The sequence below is a fragment of the Aspergillus ibericus genome (genome assembly GCF_003184845.1).
Source record: "Aspergillus ibericus CBS 121593 unplaced genomic scaffold BO80scaffold_23, whole genome shotgun sequence".
NCBI lineage: Eukaryota > Fungi > Ascomycota > Eurotiomycetes > Eurotiales > Aspergillaceae > Aspergillus > Aspergillus ibericus.
In genome coordinates, this window is record NW_020292121.1 from 469,524 (window position 1) to 484,770 (window position 15,247).

Below are 15,247 nucleotides of genomic sequence, written 5' to 3' on the forward strand. Positions count from 1 at the left end.
TCGGAGCTCCGACACAACTGACCATCCAATGGAATGAGTGCTTCGTGTGCGGGCTGTGAGATGATCTAAATGTCAGTGTACACGTGCATTACTTCGATTGGCTATGAGTCGTTTCGTGATTCAAAACACGGCCATATGGAGGGGTTCCCCCGGATATATTATCCTAAGCGCCCTCTTCAAGTCTAGCACGGGCGATAATCCCTTCTGCGGCTCGCCCATGCCCCCAATCTGGGATCCATTATAGACATCTTTGGCACGGTGGTCACTTCTGTCGATATTATCATCAAGTTCTTTTCCGCCAGCGCCGCCTACTCCGACGATGCAGAATCTCTCCTGCACCGCTTCAACTGGGACCTACGGGTCGTGAAGAAGATTATCCAGTACTTCGAAGAGAGACGGCGCCAGAATTCAAAGCACGAGCTCTCCGATGATGATGAAAAGCTCCTGGAAAACACTGCAAGGTACTTGACCAGGCTAGCCAACAAGGTCGCCAGCAGTATGGGCAAGATCCAAAGCTCAGGCTTCCTCCAGCGGGGACGAAACCAGATTTTATGGTTCGCTCGACGAAGCGAACTCCAAGAACTCGAAGCAGAACTGCGCGAGTGGTCGAACCGGTTCGATATCAAGCTCCTTGCTCTACCGAACGATGTCAGGTTCGTGCTGCCAGCCTCTGAAGGTAGCGATGCACCTACCCCGCCTGTGGTGCGGGCGAACATCCAGCTCCAGGAATTCCTGGCCCTGTCTCCAGAGACTCGAGAAGAAAAAGCCCAGAAAGTGCTGGAAAACGACCCTTCCTGGGGACTAAGCATTGAAATGGCACTTGATAATCCAAACAAGCCATTAGAAGCTGGCGACGAACAATACATCCTTATGATCTGGCCAGGCACAGACGAGTTTGCCGCGCTCGCGGCCAGGCTGGGCCAGCTTGCCGTGGCGCTCAGCTATCTGACCCGAGCCGTGAAAATCGGGCTTCTCCCGGTGGCGTATTGCTTCTATACTAAGATGTGCAGCCGATTCGTATTCGCGGATGGAGGGAACAGACTTGGGCATTGGGGCTTTGAATTTTGGACTCTTTCAACACCCAGATCGACTCCTGTTGAGCACACCACATATCACCTGTTAAAGGCACAGCTCTGCCTTCACGGTTCACCTTCCTGTCTCCACCTAGATGGAGAGTAGATGGAGAGTACGGAGTAGATGAAGAGAGAAGGAGCAAGTGGTCCTCAAAGTCCTGGCCTTGGGGGAGTGGGGGGCCAACGACATTCGCATGCAGGATGAAATCATTCAAACCGTCCAGGATACCTCCCACCTCGTCATCTATCGAGACTCCTTTTCCATTCCTGGACACCACGGCCACCATCGGGTCCTCGTGTTTCCCTTGATGGGGCCATGCATCACTTCTCTTCTCCTGCATACTATGCCCGTGGTTCCTCGCATGTCTGCTGCTCGGCAATTGCTCGAGGCCCTGGAGAATCTACACAACGCTGGAACCGTGCACCGTGGTGAGTGGAAACTGCCTCCCTGCCCGCTTACGCTTTGGTCAACATCTAACGAACAGCCCGCAGACGTGAATCCGGCGAACTGCATGTGGGGGATGGTCCCTCTCCACAATCTCAGCAGGAGTGCCAAATACGAGGCACTCGGTCGGCCAGTAAAGCAAATCATACCCGAGGTGAAACTCTGGAAGCAAGGGGAGCGTGTCCAGTCCCTGCGGGTCCCTGAGGACTTACGCACTGATGACTTCTATCTCGGCGACTTTAGTCTGGCGAAGAAGCTTGACGACCCGGTGACTCAACGTGGGTTTCCCCCGTTGCGATATTGCTCCCCAGAACGCCTCCATGGGAGTGCCCCAAGCTTTGCCTGCGACATGTGGAGTTATCTGGTCATCTTCTCCGAACTGTACCTTCGCTATGAGCCATTTGTGGTCCGGAATAAGGGTGGAGTAATGACTGCGATGACCATGTCCTTGGGACCACTCCCTGCGCAGTGGAGAGGCCTCTACAATCACCCCGAGGGCCGTGATGTCTGGTATGATCAATCTCCGGCACCCATTCCGAAGGAGAGCCTTGCATCAATAATTGCAAAACGTCGTCCGGATGCCGATCCAATTGAGCAACAACATGTCCTATCCATCATGAATAAAGTATTTACCTACGATCCCGAGAAACGTCCAACTGCCACGCAGCTTTCGCACGACCCTTCATTCAAAGCTATCATGGACATTTATGGTTGTTGATGTTTGCTTGTCAGTGGTATGGATCTCATTTTCTCCAGGAGTACGGAGTATTCACAACCTATCGCCCTGGCTGAGGGATGGGTTTCTGGGTGGACCCGAGGTCTGGAACAGCCTGAATAGAGGAGCCAAGATCATGATCTGCAGGATACCAGATGATTAGTGCATTCAACCTTTTAGCCTAAACTGGTTTTATACTCTGTTGGACCCTACCTAGGCAACAACGTATTGGGTAATATGATCCGTGTGTTTAACTAAGGCTGTATAAAGCCCTACCCCATGGTCTCGTATCGAAATGGACCCCACACTTCACCAGGTGGCTCATAATGTGGCTCTCCCTTGCCTCGGCCGTTCTCCTGGCACCTACTGTGCTCTGTCACAGCTACTTTAATCCTATTCTTCCCGGTTGGCACTCGGACCCAACCTGCGCTCACGTCCCCGAGCAAGGCACCACCTTTTGCGTCACATCCACCTTTATCGCGTACCCCGGACTTCCTGTCTACGCCAGCAGGGATCTACAAAGCTGGAAACTCGCCAGCAACGCTTTCAATCGCCCCACTCAAATCCCCGATCTCTGGAACACCACCGGCCAACAAGGTGGCATTTACGCCCCAACCCTCCGCTACCGCCATGGAACTTTCTACCTGATCGTCTCCTTCCTCGGACCCGAGACCAAGGGCCTACTCTTCACCACCACAGATCCATACCGCGACTCCGCATGGAGCGACCCCCTCGTGTTCGAGGTACAAGGCATCGACCCGGATATTTTCTGGGACGACGACGGCACCGTCTACGTGACTTCGGCGAACAGCGGCGCCACCTCCGGGAACCATATTGTGCAGTACTCCCTCGACCTCAGCACCGGCGAGACCGGTCCCCTCCACTACCTCTGGAACGGCACCGGTGGCGCCAGTCCCGAAGGCCCTCACATGTTCCGCAAAGATGATTACTACTACCTCATGATCGCCGAGGGCGGTACGGAACTCGGCCACTCCGAGATGATGGCTCGATCGAGGAATCGGACGGGACCGTGGGAGGCCTATCCGCGGAACCCGCTGTTGACGAACCGCAACACGACGCAGTATTTCCAGACCGTCGGGCATGCCGACCTCTTCCAGGATGGAAGCGGACACTGGTGGGCTGTGGCCCTGAGTACCCGGTCTGGACCGGCGTGGAAGAATTATCCCATGGGACGAGAGACGGTTCTGGCGCCGGCGGTCTGGGAGGAGGGCGAGTGGCCGGCGATTCATCCGGTTCGGGGGGAGATGCGTGGGCCCCTGCCGCCACGGGATAGGAATATTTCCGTGGGCGAGGGGAGTTGGATCGATCAGCCTGATCGGATCGATTTCATCCCGGGCTCTTCGATTCCCGCGCACTTTGTGTACTGGCGGTATCCGAATGTAGATGACTTTGTGGTTTCGCCGCAGGGACATCCGAATACTCTCCAACTGACTCCGTCGTTTTATAACCTGACAGGGACGGCAGCATTCCAGCCGAATGATAGCCTGACGCTGATCACGCGTCGACAGACCGACACCTTGTTCACGTATAGCGTGGACATATCCTTTGATCCCAAGACAGCCGACGAAGAAGCCGGCGTGACGGTGTTTCTGACCCAGGATCAGCACATCGACCTGGGCATTGTCCTATCCGAGAACCAGACCGACCGGGTATTCAGATTCCGTGCACAAGGCCATGGTAACTACGACGGTCTTCTTCCTAAACAAACTATTCCTGTCCCCACGACATGGCAATCCATCCGGCTGGAGATTCAAGCTGTCAACGACACAACATATGCCTTTGCATCTGCCCCATCTCATAACCCCAATCAGTGGAGTGTGATCGGGTACGCAGATACACGAATTGTGAGTGGTGGGACGGGGCCATTTACCGGTACGTTTGCTTGCATTCCAATCTGCTGGATACTGATGATTAGGCTCTCCTGTGGGTGCATATACGACGACCAACGGCGGGTCTGGCTCGACGCCCGCTTATCTCAGTCGCTGGAGATATGAAGGACAGGGACAGAAGATTGATTATGATTGGATCGTGCCGAGCGATGTGGCGTAGGGCGCTGACACCTTAGGCAGTGACTGTCTTTATGACTTTCTACTATCTTTTCAATAGCTGCTGCCTAACGTTTGAGATATTTGATCAAGGAGTGGATAATCATAGTAGCAGATGAACCTTACTCTCTGTAGAACAGCAGTCTGTAAAACAGCAGTCTGTAGAACAGCAGTCTCTTATAATAGACAGTCACTTCTCACACTACACCACTCACATAGACCCATAATACATGCCCAGCTTCAGCCCTACATACTAATCCCCAAAGTGGTAGCCTATAAACCCACCCAAACCAACCTCCACTCAGCAACACCATCATCCCCCTCCTCCTCAGCGCCCCTACTTACCACACATTAACCCCAACCCCAACCCCAACCCCAACCACCACCTAACACCCTCAACCTCCCTGCACACCACCACCACCACCCTACCATCCGGGCCCGACTACACCCCAACGCTCACTCCATCATGACAAATAACCAACCCGACCTATCGAAACAAAGCCCATCAGATATTCCATCCTTGACGGACATATTCACATTACTACCACGGTGTATGTTGGTGCTGACATATCCATATGTGATCTTGCTAGTTAGTTACCGCGCCATTATACCAGTCCTCCACCGAGACAGAACCTGCCTCGACTAAACCTAAACCTAATCCGCTAAAGAGAATAATACGCGATTAGCAGGGAAGCATACAAAGCAAGCAAGCAGGATATTATAGGAGGGGTGATCACGTACTCTAACTGCTTAAGAGAGATGGATTGGTTTTGATAGATGGAGATAGAGATAGATGGTAGGGATATGTAAGTAGTTTGAGCATGAATACTGGGAATTGGGCAGTGATGTATGTATGTGAGTGAGTGAAGTGGATGGGGCGGATCGATGCTGGAAGGGGGGTTTCTGTGGGTGATTGCGGGCGGTGTGGTATTGTTGGTGGTGGGTGGGGAGGGAGGGGTGGAAAGAGGAGCAGAGGGAGGGGGGGGAAGAGGAGTAGGGGGGGAGGGATAGGTATGGGGTTTTGTGTTGGGTGTGATTAGATGACACTGGAGAGATAGAGAGGAGAGGGGGGGAGAACCCATGAGTGTATTTCTCACTCCGGTTGCTAATCAGGATTTTATATGCACACCGACATGCTCAACACGAAGGAAATGAAATGGATATTTACAGATGAAGTAGAAACAAACCCCAACCAACAATGCATAATGAATGCATAATGCAACCCATCGATGCAACCTTCATTCATAACAATAATCACAGCAAGCTCACACTCCCCCTTTCGTCCGCGTCACTGCCTGCCGCGCTAATGCAATCAACATGACTAGAAACTCGTGCATGAGGTACGCGGGTGGAAAGAATTGTTTCTCTGGTGACTGCGTATGCGAGGGGGGGTGTTGATTCGAACCCTGAAAGGAAGCAAACAGGTCCCTCGTATCCTCGAGAATCCGCAGATCACGAGTAAAGGTTGCTGCGGTAGGACCCTCAATTAGACACCAGAAGAGGGAGAGGATGGCGGAGAGGATGAATTGGGCGTGGATCCTATCATCATTAGCATACTTTCCCAGCAGTGGTGATAATGGGGGAAAGCAGGGTACCAAAAACTAAACCGATCCACCAACCCGCTGACGCGCAAATAATACAAGAGGGTTGATCGCGACGCCTGATAATATAATTCTAGACTGGACGGCAGCGGCAGCGACAAACGCCCCGTGAAGCTCGCTTCGTGTAATTTCCGTAAACAGTAATAATACTCCAGATGGATGTTAATCCCCCGCAGGCCGAGATTATGAAAGTTGATCGAAGTGAGGGTACTCTCGGAACCCCCCGGACTGAACGATTCCGGACGGAACCCGACGGGAAAGCTAGCTTTCAAGTCGCTGAGTTCTTGATCGAGCTGGCGAATACGTTCGAGACGACGGGCTTCGGGGAATCTCATCGCTTGGCACGAGTACAACCCGTGGTAGACTTTGGATTTGAGCATGGCGACGCGGAGGTCGGTGGGAAGAAGCAGACGGGGCGTGGCGGGGGCCGGGGGCAGGAATTGCAGGTCGAAGGATTCGACGTAGGTGGTGGGGAAGTCGAGGTCACAGTCGACGTCTTGCAGGAGAGGAGGGAGACACGAGCGGATGCACATTTCTTTGTCCATGGTGTAGCAGACCCAGAACATGGCGCGGAGGTGGGCGTGGGATGGGTCAGTGGGGTTGAGGGGGGATTTACGGTGGGCGCCGAGGTGGTAGAGAATGCGGATGGCCATGGAGAGGAGCAGTTGAGATTGTTGGGGTTGACCGGCGGGGGCGATGTGGAGGGCCTACAAGGTCAGTGGCTTTATGCATGGGGACTATGGTGTGGCTTACTAGGATGAGGAGGGCTTCGAGTTTGCGCACGTCATTCGGTTCGAGCATGAGTTTCGGCACGAGGGTGAGGACGGCCTGCGCGTAGCCGTCCGAGTCGGCATTCGCAAACATGGGCTGATGGTGATGCAGCTTCGTGACAAAGGCGGTAAAAGCAAACAGACAAGCTCGGTCGGCAATGCGGGGGGCCTCCCGGCCGGTGACATGATCGGTGATGATGCTTTGAGCAGCGGCAATGTCAATGACAGGGAAGACGGCGTATAGACCCTCGGCCGAGTAGTACTCCAGACACTGCTGGATGAGCGGGTAACTAGGCCACTTGGGAGAGGCAATTCTCGCCTGAGTAGCAGGATACTGTGACTTGTAGACATCGGTCACACGAGCCCAGAAGCCAGACATGTCCAAGATCGTGCCCGTCTGCCGGTAGATAGTAGCATAGAAAGACGACCGCTGGGGCGAATGGGCCACTCCCGGCCACGACCACTCGAGGTGCTGCTGGAAGATCTCCAAGGCCGTGTCATAGACGGACGAGTCTTGAGGCAGAGACGGCGCTGAGTCGAGTGACAGCGGCGACTCTGGCGAGGAGATCCGCGACGGCTCACCGCGCAGTGGGGAGCCTGATAACGGGAGATCCCGCGCAGCAATGAACTCTTCCAATTCCCGCACGCGGGCTTTAGCCTCTGCCAGCTGCCTGAAAACAATTTAGCATTGATCCTGCCTCAGGCAGAGGACATACTCTCGGATGGTCTTCCGAGGTTGACCGGTAAAGGTAAAGGTGCAGACGACGCCGGCAAAATGGCAGTTTTCACACGCGGGTTTCTCGCCATCGCAGCGGATCTACAGTATGCAGATTAGCATCTGACTGACGGATCTCAGCATGCCCTACCTTTTTATGTCGACACAGGTCACATGCACTCCGGGCCCTCCCACCGCGTGGGGCCAAGGCATCTGCATCATCCATGCTGCAAGACCACCGGGATTGAACTTGTCCGAAGTTGCAACTTGCTAGAGCCGCCGTCAGGAAGGAAAATGAGGCGATCGCTGCCTGTCGATGACTAAGTGGTCGTCGTCAGCAGCCCCACTTAACCCTGGAGGCTGTTTTTACTCTTTCCATCAGCCTGCATCAGGAGCAGATAATACAGTTTCAAATATTACTAATTTCCACAACGAAATCACAAACCCTTAATATGGCATATCTACCGATGAATACTATACGACACCTCATGACCCTTGACAACTCTCTCCAAGAACAATATACAACCATCAAACAAGACCTCCAATTTTGCCACGATGCATTTTCACATCCTATGCTCTGACACATCTATGTGGTATTTACCAATCAACCATGACGAACCGACGATGAAGCAATCGAGCAGTGAATCGATTCTAACATTGAATCTTGTCAAACAGGTATATGTGAAGTACTGGAGATTGGATCTAGTCCAGCTGTTTCACAGATATGGTGTTCTGCTCAGCCCATTACATCAACCGCACTAGCATGGGGTTATTCAATAATGACAGCAGGAATCTTAAACCCATTCCACAGACCAAACCCGTTGGAACAGATAGAGTTCAAACCAGACAGTATCATATCGAGACAATCTACCAAAGCAAGCGATAAGATCAGCACCACGCCAATACTCAGCAATACACTCACTATTATCGGCATGAACGGTATATTGACCAGCTAAAGCATTCTAGACCTGACAAGCTGTACAAAACCTGGAAAGCAATCAATTATTCCTGGAATATAGAAACATCAGAGGTTAACCAACAAAGTTCCAAAGCCAGATCCAACTAGTTCCGGGCTGATGGAATTATGGAAAGAATACAGGCATCAATTTCAACACGATATTCTGATATGTTAAACACAGCATATCCAGCATATCCTATATTCCAGTTCTTGGAGTTGCACACGTACGAGCTGCAATACAGATAGGTTACCTACGTACTCACTATTCATGACAGCTGCCTACTAAATGAATCAATTTATTCTTTGACGCCTCAATAAGGCCCAAAAACAATCAGATTGCTGTCGTCTATTCTCGCAACAATACCGTTCTGCTCTCAGCTGTGATTAATACCGACAAAATAAATTAAGCAGTTATGCCACTTCTAGCGATGAGATACAATCCATCACATTTAGGATATCAATATGATAGAACAATACCTGTCACAGCGCTACAATCTCTATCCTAATGTATCCTATCCTATATATTCCAATACTGATAAACCGCTCCCGTCTCCACTCATCAGACGTTACCACTGGCCGCAGTCATGGTTGTCTAACAGTAACATCCTGCCGCCTAGATAAAGTAGTGACCCTAGGATGAATGCTCAGTGACCAATTCATTCTTGAAGCATAAGTTATATCGCAATACTGTTGTCATATGGTGCCTTTCTATTCTATCATAACTGTGATCACTGAGTTGTCAATAGTAACACTATAACTTAATGTACCATGAAATGATAAATTTACTTCTCTATGTAGGATTACTGCATCTTATTTCAATTCTTCTAACAGAAAGAAATAGGTAAATACGCTATCCATAATACTTATCTGATATTCATGACACGAAGTTACCCATCCATAGTTGTTGGAATGGGGAGGGAATTAGGGCTAGGGCAGTCACGCACGGGACCGTGCAGGAGCCCTAAGTGCGGATCTTGTATACCCTACAAATACTTTCTTTGATTAGGTGGGGTTTCTATTCTTAGAAGAATGGAATATGATTGTAATGGGGATTAGGTGGTTATCTTATGTTTGAGTTTCATGGTTTTTGATTCGTTTGTGGTGATTGGTAGGAACATGCTACTATAGGTAGGTCTGTTAGTTGGTGGTCATCTTAGTGACTAGGTCTTAGAGGGGACTGTTTACTTTATAAAAACGAACTTGACATTCTTAAACATAGTCTATCTACTAATTGATTTAAGTATGAAGCCCACTCTAACAGACACAAACAAATAACAATTCCCCCCTCCCCCCCCTCCACCAGCCTCCCCCACCTAGCGGCAGCATCAAGTAGTAAACTTCAACCCCCCATTCGCACACACCACACTCCCCGTACACCACCCCCCATCCCTGGTACACAACATCCCCACCACGCCCGCCACCTCCGCCGTAAACCCGGGCCTCCGTCCCCCCATCTTCTCCCGAATCAACCTCTTCTCCTCCTCCCCCAGCCCCTCCACCCCCTCATCCCCACCCCCCTCCACCAACTTACTCAACGGCGTATTATCCTGAAACCCCTGCATCTGCTTCCAAAACTCCTCCCCCGTCGCAAAATACATATCCCCCACCACCGGCCCCGGATTCACCGCATTGACTGTCGCCACGTCGGCCAACTCCCGCGCCCACGTCCGCGTCATGGCTTCCAAGGCGGCCTTGGTCCCCCCGTACACGGACTGGCCGGTGAATCCAAGCGAGGAGGAAATGCTCGAGATGTTGACGATGCGGCCGGCGTGCGGGGGGGAGGTGGGGAGGTAGGGGGCGATTGCTTGGGTGAGGAGGAGCGGGGCGAGGACGTTGATGGTGTAGTGCCAGGTGAAGTAGGGGGTGTCGATGGGGCCTTTGTTGGGGGAGGGGTCGTTGAGGAAGCGGTCTTTGCTGACGCCAGCGTTGTTGATGAGGATGTCGATGGTGAGGGTGCCCGTGGTGGGGGAGGTGAAGTGGGTTTTTGCGGCGGCGAGGATGGTGCTGATGGCGGGTTCGGGGGTGGAGAGGTCGGCTTGGATGGGGATGCAGGTTATGGAGTGCGTGGTGGAGAGGGTTTCGCAGAGGGTGGTGATGCGGGTGGAGGAGCTGGGGGAGGTGTAGTTTAGGAGGAGGGAGCAGCCTTTGCTGGCGAGGTTGTGGGCGATGGCTTCGCCGATTCCTGGGGTTGTTAGTGGGGGAGGATGTGGGGGGATGCGTGTGGAGGATTTGGGGGAGGAAGTACCGCGGGAGCCACCAGTGATGATGGCGAGTTTGCCTTCAAGGGGACGCGACATGATGAGAAGCTAGGATGTGTATGTGTATGGGTATGATTGAGTAGGATAGAGGGCATAATAAATACTCCAACACGGGTCGGTTAATTATCCTGGACACCGGGAAATTACCCGATTGGGTTCCGGTGGCACCTATCCACATACAAATCTATACATCCTATGCATCCAACTTAATCCCCTTAAACAACCGCGCATTCTCCTCAATCGCCTTCTCCACCGGCAAGCGTTCCATACTACTCGCCCCAAAGAACCCATGCACTCCCCTGGTCCGTTTCAACACATACGCCGCATCGTCCGGCCCCGCCACCGGCCCCCCATGACACAACACAATCACCTCCGGATTAATCTCCACCACGGCATCCCGAATCTCCTGAACCACAGTAACACTCTCATCCAACCCAATGGCCGTCTGCGCGCCAATCGTCCCAGACGTAGTCAATCCCAAATGCACCACAATGACATCGGCCCCCGCCCGCGCCATCTTCTCCCCTTCCTCCACGGTAAACACATACGGCGTCGTCACGAGATCCATTTCCCGGGCGATGCGAATCATCTCGACTTCCTTGTCGTAGCCCATCCCCGTTTCTTCGAGATTGGCGCGAAAGTTCCCGTCGATCAGCCCGACCGTGGGGAAGTTTTGTACCCCCACGAAGCCGATGTTCCGGAGTTGTTGTAGGAAGACTCGCATGTCGCGGAAGGGGTCAGTGCCGCAGACGCCGGCGAGGACGGGGGTGTTTTGGATGATGGGGAGGACTTCATTTGCCTGTACCTTATTAGCAGGGTTGGTGGTAACTGGATGGGTGGAGGGGGATACCATGTCTAAGACGACAGCATTGGCATCCGAGTAGGGCATCATGCCGGCGAGGGATCCGCGACCCGCCATGCGGAAACGCCCCGAGTTGTAGACGAGGATGAGATCGGCCCCGCCTTTTTCGATGAATTTGGCGGAGAGGCCGATTCCTAGATCATCAGCATTCATATGGAGTAGAGGTAGGTGGAGGAATGGTACCAGCACCCGCGCCGACGATGATGGAACCATCGGCGATGGTTTGGCGGAGACGCGCGAGGACTTCTTGTCTGGTTGTTGGGCGGGGCATTTTCAGTATATCGTATGTGCTGTGATAGTAGGGATGCTGTAGAGGTGGCAGGACGGGTGTCAGATATTAAGTTACGGGAGGGACGGATTGAGAGGTATGAGGGGCAACTGCAGAACTGCAGAAGACACCTCATGAGTGGAGACTTCAGCATCAGCTATGATTTCATTGACCCATCGACTAACTCCATCTAGTACGGATACCACATAGTACAGAGGTGTCTGTAACCGGATTCTATATCCCTGTAAATAGAGGCTTGTTTGGAACCCTCATCAATGATACACTATCCTGCAAACAGACTACTGGTAATTATTTGTTCCATGCCTTACTTGTAACATTACGTAGCGCTGTAATATTACATGTATCGTAGATACAAGGGAAGACTGGACAACCCCCGGGCCATTTCTTATTTTAAATCACCCAGCTTTAATCTTTGCTTATTATGATGCTGCGGCTTCGCTAGATATATTCAGCCATGGGCTAATACCTTAGAGCTTATCTACTTAGATTGTTCTTAGAAAATAGATAATAACTAGTAGATCTCCTACATTGTAGTAATACTTATCAATGGATGATCAACTTAGGACAACACTCTACAATATATACCCACTTCTAGTTTCTCAAGTTATTTACCTTGTATTCCTCCAGCACACCCAGAACCTAGTCTACTTTCTGTAACTAGGATTCCTTTTATTTAATTAGTGAGAGAAGAATATCGACTACAATAAACAACCGCCTAAGTATAATTACTATACTTTTGCATGGAAGCTTATACTTAACTGCAAGACAGTGGATAAAGGGACTGAAGAAGATCCGGTCATAGCGCCCAGTGAGTACTCCGTCGCCACCAAGGTTCCCACCAGATGGATGTCTTGTTTTCTGGGCCACGCGAGCAAGCAGTAAGAGGGTCTTGCAAATGGTTGGAATCATGTGCAACCGAGGCGGCGTACAAAGCCGACTTTCGGCGTTATCTGTCGAGTGATTTTGGAGAACCACTGAGCATGAAGAGAAAGATGAGCCTAGTGTAGAGACCAATTATTGTTCTCAGCTGCTAGCATCCCAAGATACCACAGTCCTAGCAATACCGAAAGCCTCCCGGCACCTCCGCTTGACCATGGAATGGATGTAGCGACAGCTAACCGACCATTCCCATTCAGTCGCTTCACTGCTACCAACTCGGCGTCCGAGAGGATAAACCCGTGCCGGGCGTGGTGCTGTTCCATATAGAAATTCACTTGAGCCAGAACCTGCTTATATTCTCGCTGGTCCATCAGCTCTTGTGAAAAGCGCATGGAAGATCTCCACTTCCAGGAGACCTTCAAGTCCCCAGGCGCTCGATTGACGCCTGTGGTGAGGCTTGCACCGACGACAATAAACGCTGCGTCTGGCCTGAACTGATTGATGATCCGTGCAGATCCCCCTCCGTCTATTGTTATAGTAGAAAGCTGCCCTATTTGGAGCTCCGGCGCGAGTTGTGCAAAACCAGCTCGAAGGCCGCGTCTCACCCGGTTCATAATGAGATCCGCGAAACGAAGATGAAACGTTGGTTCATCTCTCAGTGGGGCAGGAGGTGAGGTAAATGGGTCAGGACGAATCTGCGTCGAATTCAATAGTTCTCCGTACCGTTGAATGATAACGGTGTAGCTGAATTCCGGCCACAGGACGAGTTCAGTAATGTCGTCTGCATCATACTGAGGATTTGTGGTGTTAGGACCAGGATTGGTCCCTTGTTTTGGTATAGTCGGGGGAGCAATGGAGAGATAATGCAGAAGTGATTGAGTATTCATTCTCAATTCTCTATTGCCATGGAAACGCAAAGCCGCCGAAGTAAGGGTGGGTCATACCATGGTTGAGGTTCCGGAACAATGCGGGGCGCTTGAGATGCTTTGAATCGAGACATCACATGACTTTAGAAAGGTTATGTAAGTTAAGAAAGGCGTGTTCTGGGCCTGCCCGAACCAACTCAGTTTACCCACAGCCCCCGACCCCATGTAGCTCATACAACAGCCATGGCTCCGCAAGGTGATTGCTCGCTTGAATTAGATCCCCGCGATATTGTCATTCAACGGGAGATCAGCCGCTCGGAAGCTTCGACTGTATTCGAAGTACGAATATGCGGAAAGACACGCGTTATGAAACTAGTCAGTCAAGCTTCGTTGCGATTCTAGGACGACACTAACTAATTAGTTCCATGATAATGGGGATCCAGGTTATAGCAGAAGAGGTCGCGACCTGAACCGTTTCCGTTGCGAGTTAAATGCATATCATAACCTCCTCAAATTTGGCGTGTGTGATAGTGGTTTTGTTCCGTTCTTTCACGGCTTCATTGATCGCCTCGATCCGGCCGATTTTAACCCACAGCTGAATCACTTCCGGAAAGATCGATTTCTACCGAGGGCGATAATCCTCGAGTATTTCCCGGTAGCCGAAAAGCTCAATTGCGTGAATTATTCGGATGATCTGTTTCGCTATGCGGTTAAGGGGATCAGTAAAATTCATGGAGCACTGATCCATCACCATGACATCTATCCAAAGAATATACTCGTTGTGTCCGGTAGTAGAACTGTCTGGATTGATTTTGATGTTGCCATGACATTTACAGATCTGGGCGTTCGTGAGAAAGCCTACTGCGAGTATGAAGTCGAGCTTGTCAAGAGTTTCGGAAAGCTATTGGTTCGTGGATCACCAGTGCAACAACACCAGATACTAACTGCCCCGATGTCCAGAAAAATGATCAGTTACAGGGCCTACCCCCCAACACGAGTTATTATTGAGCCAGAACTTCTGAAAACTGGGTTAGCACATCACATGTATACATGGTTTCGAAAAGTGCAGTTTATGGCTGTGTCTCCACCGTGAAGCCTGTATGTCGAAAATGGCCTGAATGACTTAATCTCAACAATATCATAACTAACTAGCAGTTGTGGTTTATCTTCGAGCTGTAATATTACAAGTACTATTACACCTTACCCCCGTATGTAATCGTTCTCATACATAGCAGCTGTCTATGAAACATTGGTAGAAATACAGCCTTGTTCTATATGGAATAGCGTATTACTAGGGTTGGGAAATAATCTACGGAGTATATACAGGGATATGGAATGTTACGGGCTCTGTATGTATGAATAGGATGACTAGCCCTAATGAATGGCAGCTGCATTAGTGCAGACCATCTGCAGTATGACGCTGCGCGATTAATTTATTTACTACATAGTAGTAGGATGATCATGCTACTTGTGTAACACTGTAACTACCTAGTTCTTGCCACCCCGCTGTAACACATTTAAACCATCCAAACCACTCAAGAACTATAACTGTCTCTTGTTTACAACCCACCTCCTCACACCACACCACCATCACACCACCACCGCCACACAACACAATGGGTCCTACAATCCTCCTCCTCGGCACCTTCGACACCAAACAATCCGAGCTCCTCTACCTTTACACCCAACTCACCACCCTAAACAAAGACCTCACCATCCTTCTCATGGACGTCGGACGCACCCCCCCTCC

At 51.1% G+C, this 15,247-nt stretch overlaps 7 protein-coding genes across 7 annotated transcripts; 3 read left to right on the forward strand and 4 right to left on the reverse strand.

The window, feature by feature from the left end:
- Nucleotides 1-103: 103 nt before the first annotated feature.
- On the forward strand, nt 104-2,465 carry BO80DRAFT_465504 (kinase-like protein; the record flags this gene model as incomplete). Its single annotated transcript, XM_025722721.1, has 4 exons — nt 104-110; nt 245-983; nt 1,204-1,502; nt 1,566-2,465. The coding sequence occupies 4 exons, from the start codon at nt 104-106 to the stop codon at nt 2,234-2,236; spliced, it is 1,716 nt and encodes a 571-aa protein (XP_025574701.1). The 3' UTR covers nt 2,237-2,465.
- A 94-nt stretch (nt 2,466-2,559) lies between these two features.
- On the forward strand, nt 2,560-4,396 carry BO80DRAFT_502710 (glycoside hydrolase family 43 protein; the record flags this gene model as incomplete). The annotated part of the gene is made up of 2 exons (XM_025724335.1): nt 2,560-4,126; nt 4,170-4,396. 2 exons carry the CDS (start codon nt 2,560-2,562, stop codon nt 4,301-4,303), a joined length of 1,701 nt encoding a protein of 566 aa, XP_025574702.1. The 3' UTR covers nt 4,304-4,396.
- Nucleotides 4,397-5,365: 969 nt separating this feature from the next.
- On the reverse strand, nt 5,366-7,635 carry BO80DRAFT_425880 (Zn(II)2Cys6 transcription factor). The gene is made up of 5 exons (XM_025719627.1): nt 7,537-7,635; nt 7,387-7,487; nt 6,654-7,341; nt 5,895-6,607; nt 5,366-5,838 (listed from the first exon to the last, which is right to left on the reverse strand). Exons 1-5 carry the CDS (start codon nt 7,609-7,611, stop codon nt 5,565-5,567), a joined length of 1,851 nt encoding a protein of 616 aa, XP_025574703.1. The 5' UTR covers nt 7,612-7,635; the 3' UTR covers nt 5,366-5,564.
- Nucleotides 7,636-9,879: 2,244 nt separating this feature from the next.
- On the reverse strand, nt 9,880-10,640 carry BO80DRAFT_502712 (SDR family NAD(P)-dependent oxidoreductase; the record flags this gene model as incomplete). The annotated part of the gene is made up of 2 exons (XM_025724336.1): nt 9,880-10,525; nt 10,589-10,640. Coding segments are annotated over 2 exons (696 nt in total), but the record flags the coding sequence as incomplete, so codon positions are not given.
- Nucleotides 10,641-10,655: 15 nt separating this feature from the next.
- On the reverse strand, nt 10,656-11,847 carry BO80DRAFT_107169 (TIM-barrel enzyme family protein). The gene is made up of 3 exons (XM_025713379.1): nt 11,647-11,847; nt 11,452-11,597; nt 10,656-11,400 (listed from the first exon to the last, which is right to left on the reverse strand). Exons 1-3 carry the CDS (start codon nt 11,732-11,734, stop codon nt 10,795-10,797), a joined length of 840 nt encoding a protein of 279 aa, XP_025574705.1. The 5' UTR covers nt 11,735-11,847; the 3' UTR covers nt 10,656-10,794.
- A 536-nt stretch (nt 11,848-12,383) lies between these two features.
- On the reverse strand, nt 12,384-13,575 carry BO80DRAFT_425881 (uncharacterized protein). The gene has a single exon (XM_025719628.1). It carries the CDS (start codon nt 13,516-13,518, stop codon nt 12,751-12,753), a length of 768 nt encoding a protein of 255 aa, XP_025574706.1. The 5' UTR covers nt 13,519-13,575; the 3' UTR covers nt 12,384-12,750.
- A 127-nt stretch (nt 13,576-13,702) lies between these two features.
- Nucleotides 13,703-14,670, forward strand: BO80DRAFT_465509 (uncharacterized protein). Its single transcript, XM_025722722.1, has 3 exons — nt 13,703-13,872; nt 13,919-14,404; nt 14,458-14,670. The coding sequence occupies exons 1-3, from the start codon at nt 13,741-13,743 to the stop codon at nt 14,503-14,505; spliced, it is 666 nt and encodes a 221-aa protein (XP_025574707.1). The 5' UTR covers nt 13,703-13,740; the 3' UTR covers nt 14,506-14,670.
- Nucleotides 14,671-15,247: the final 577 nt, after the last annotated feature.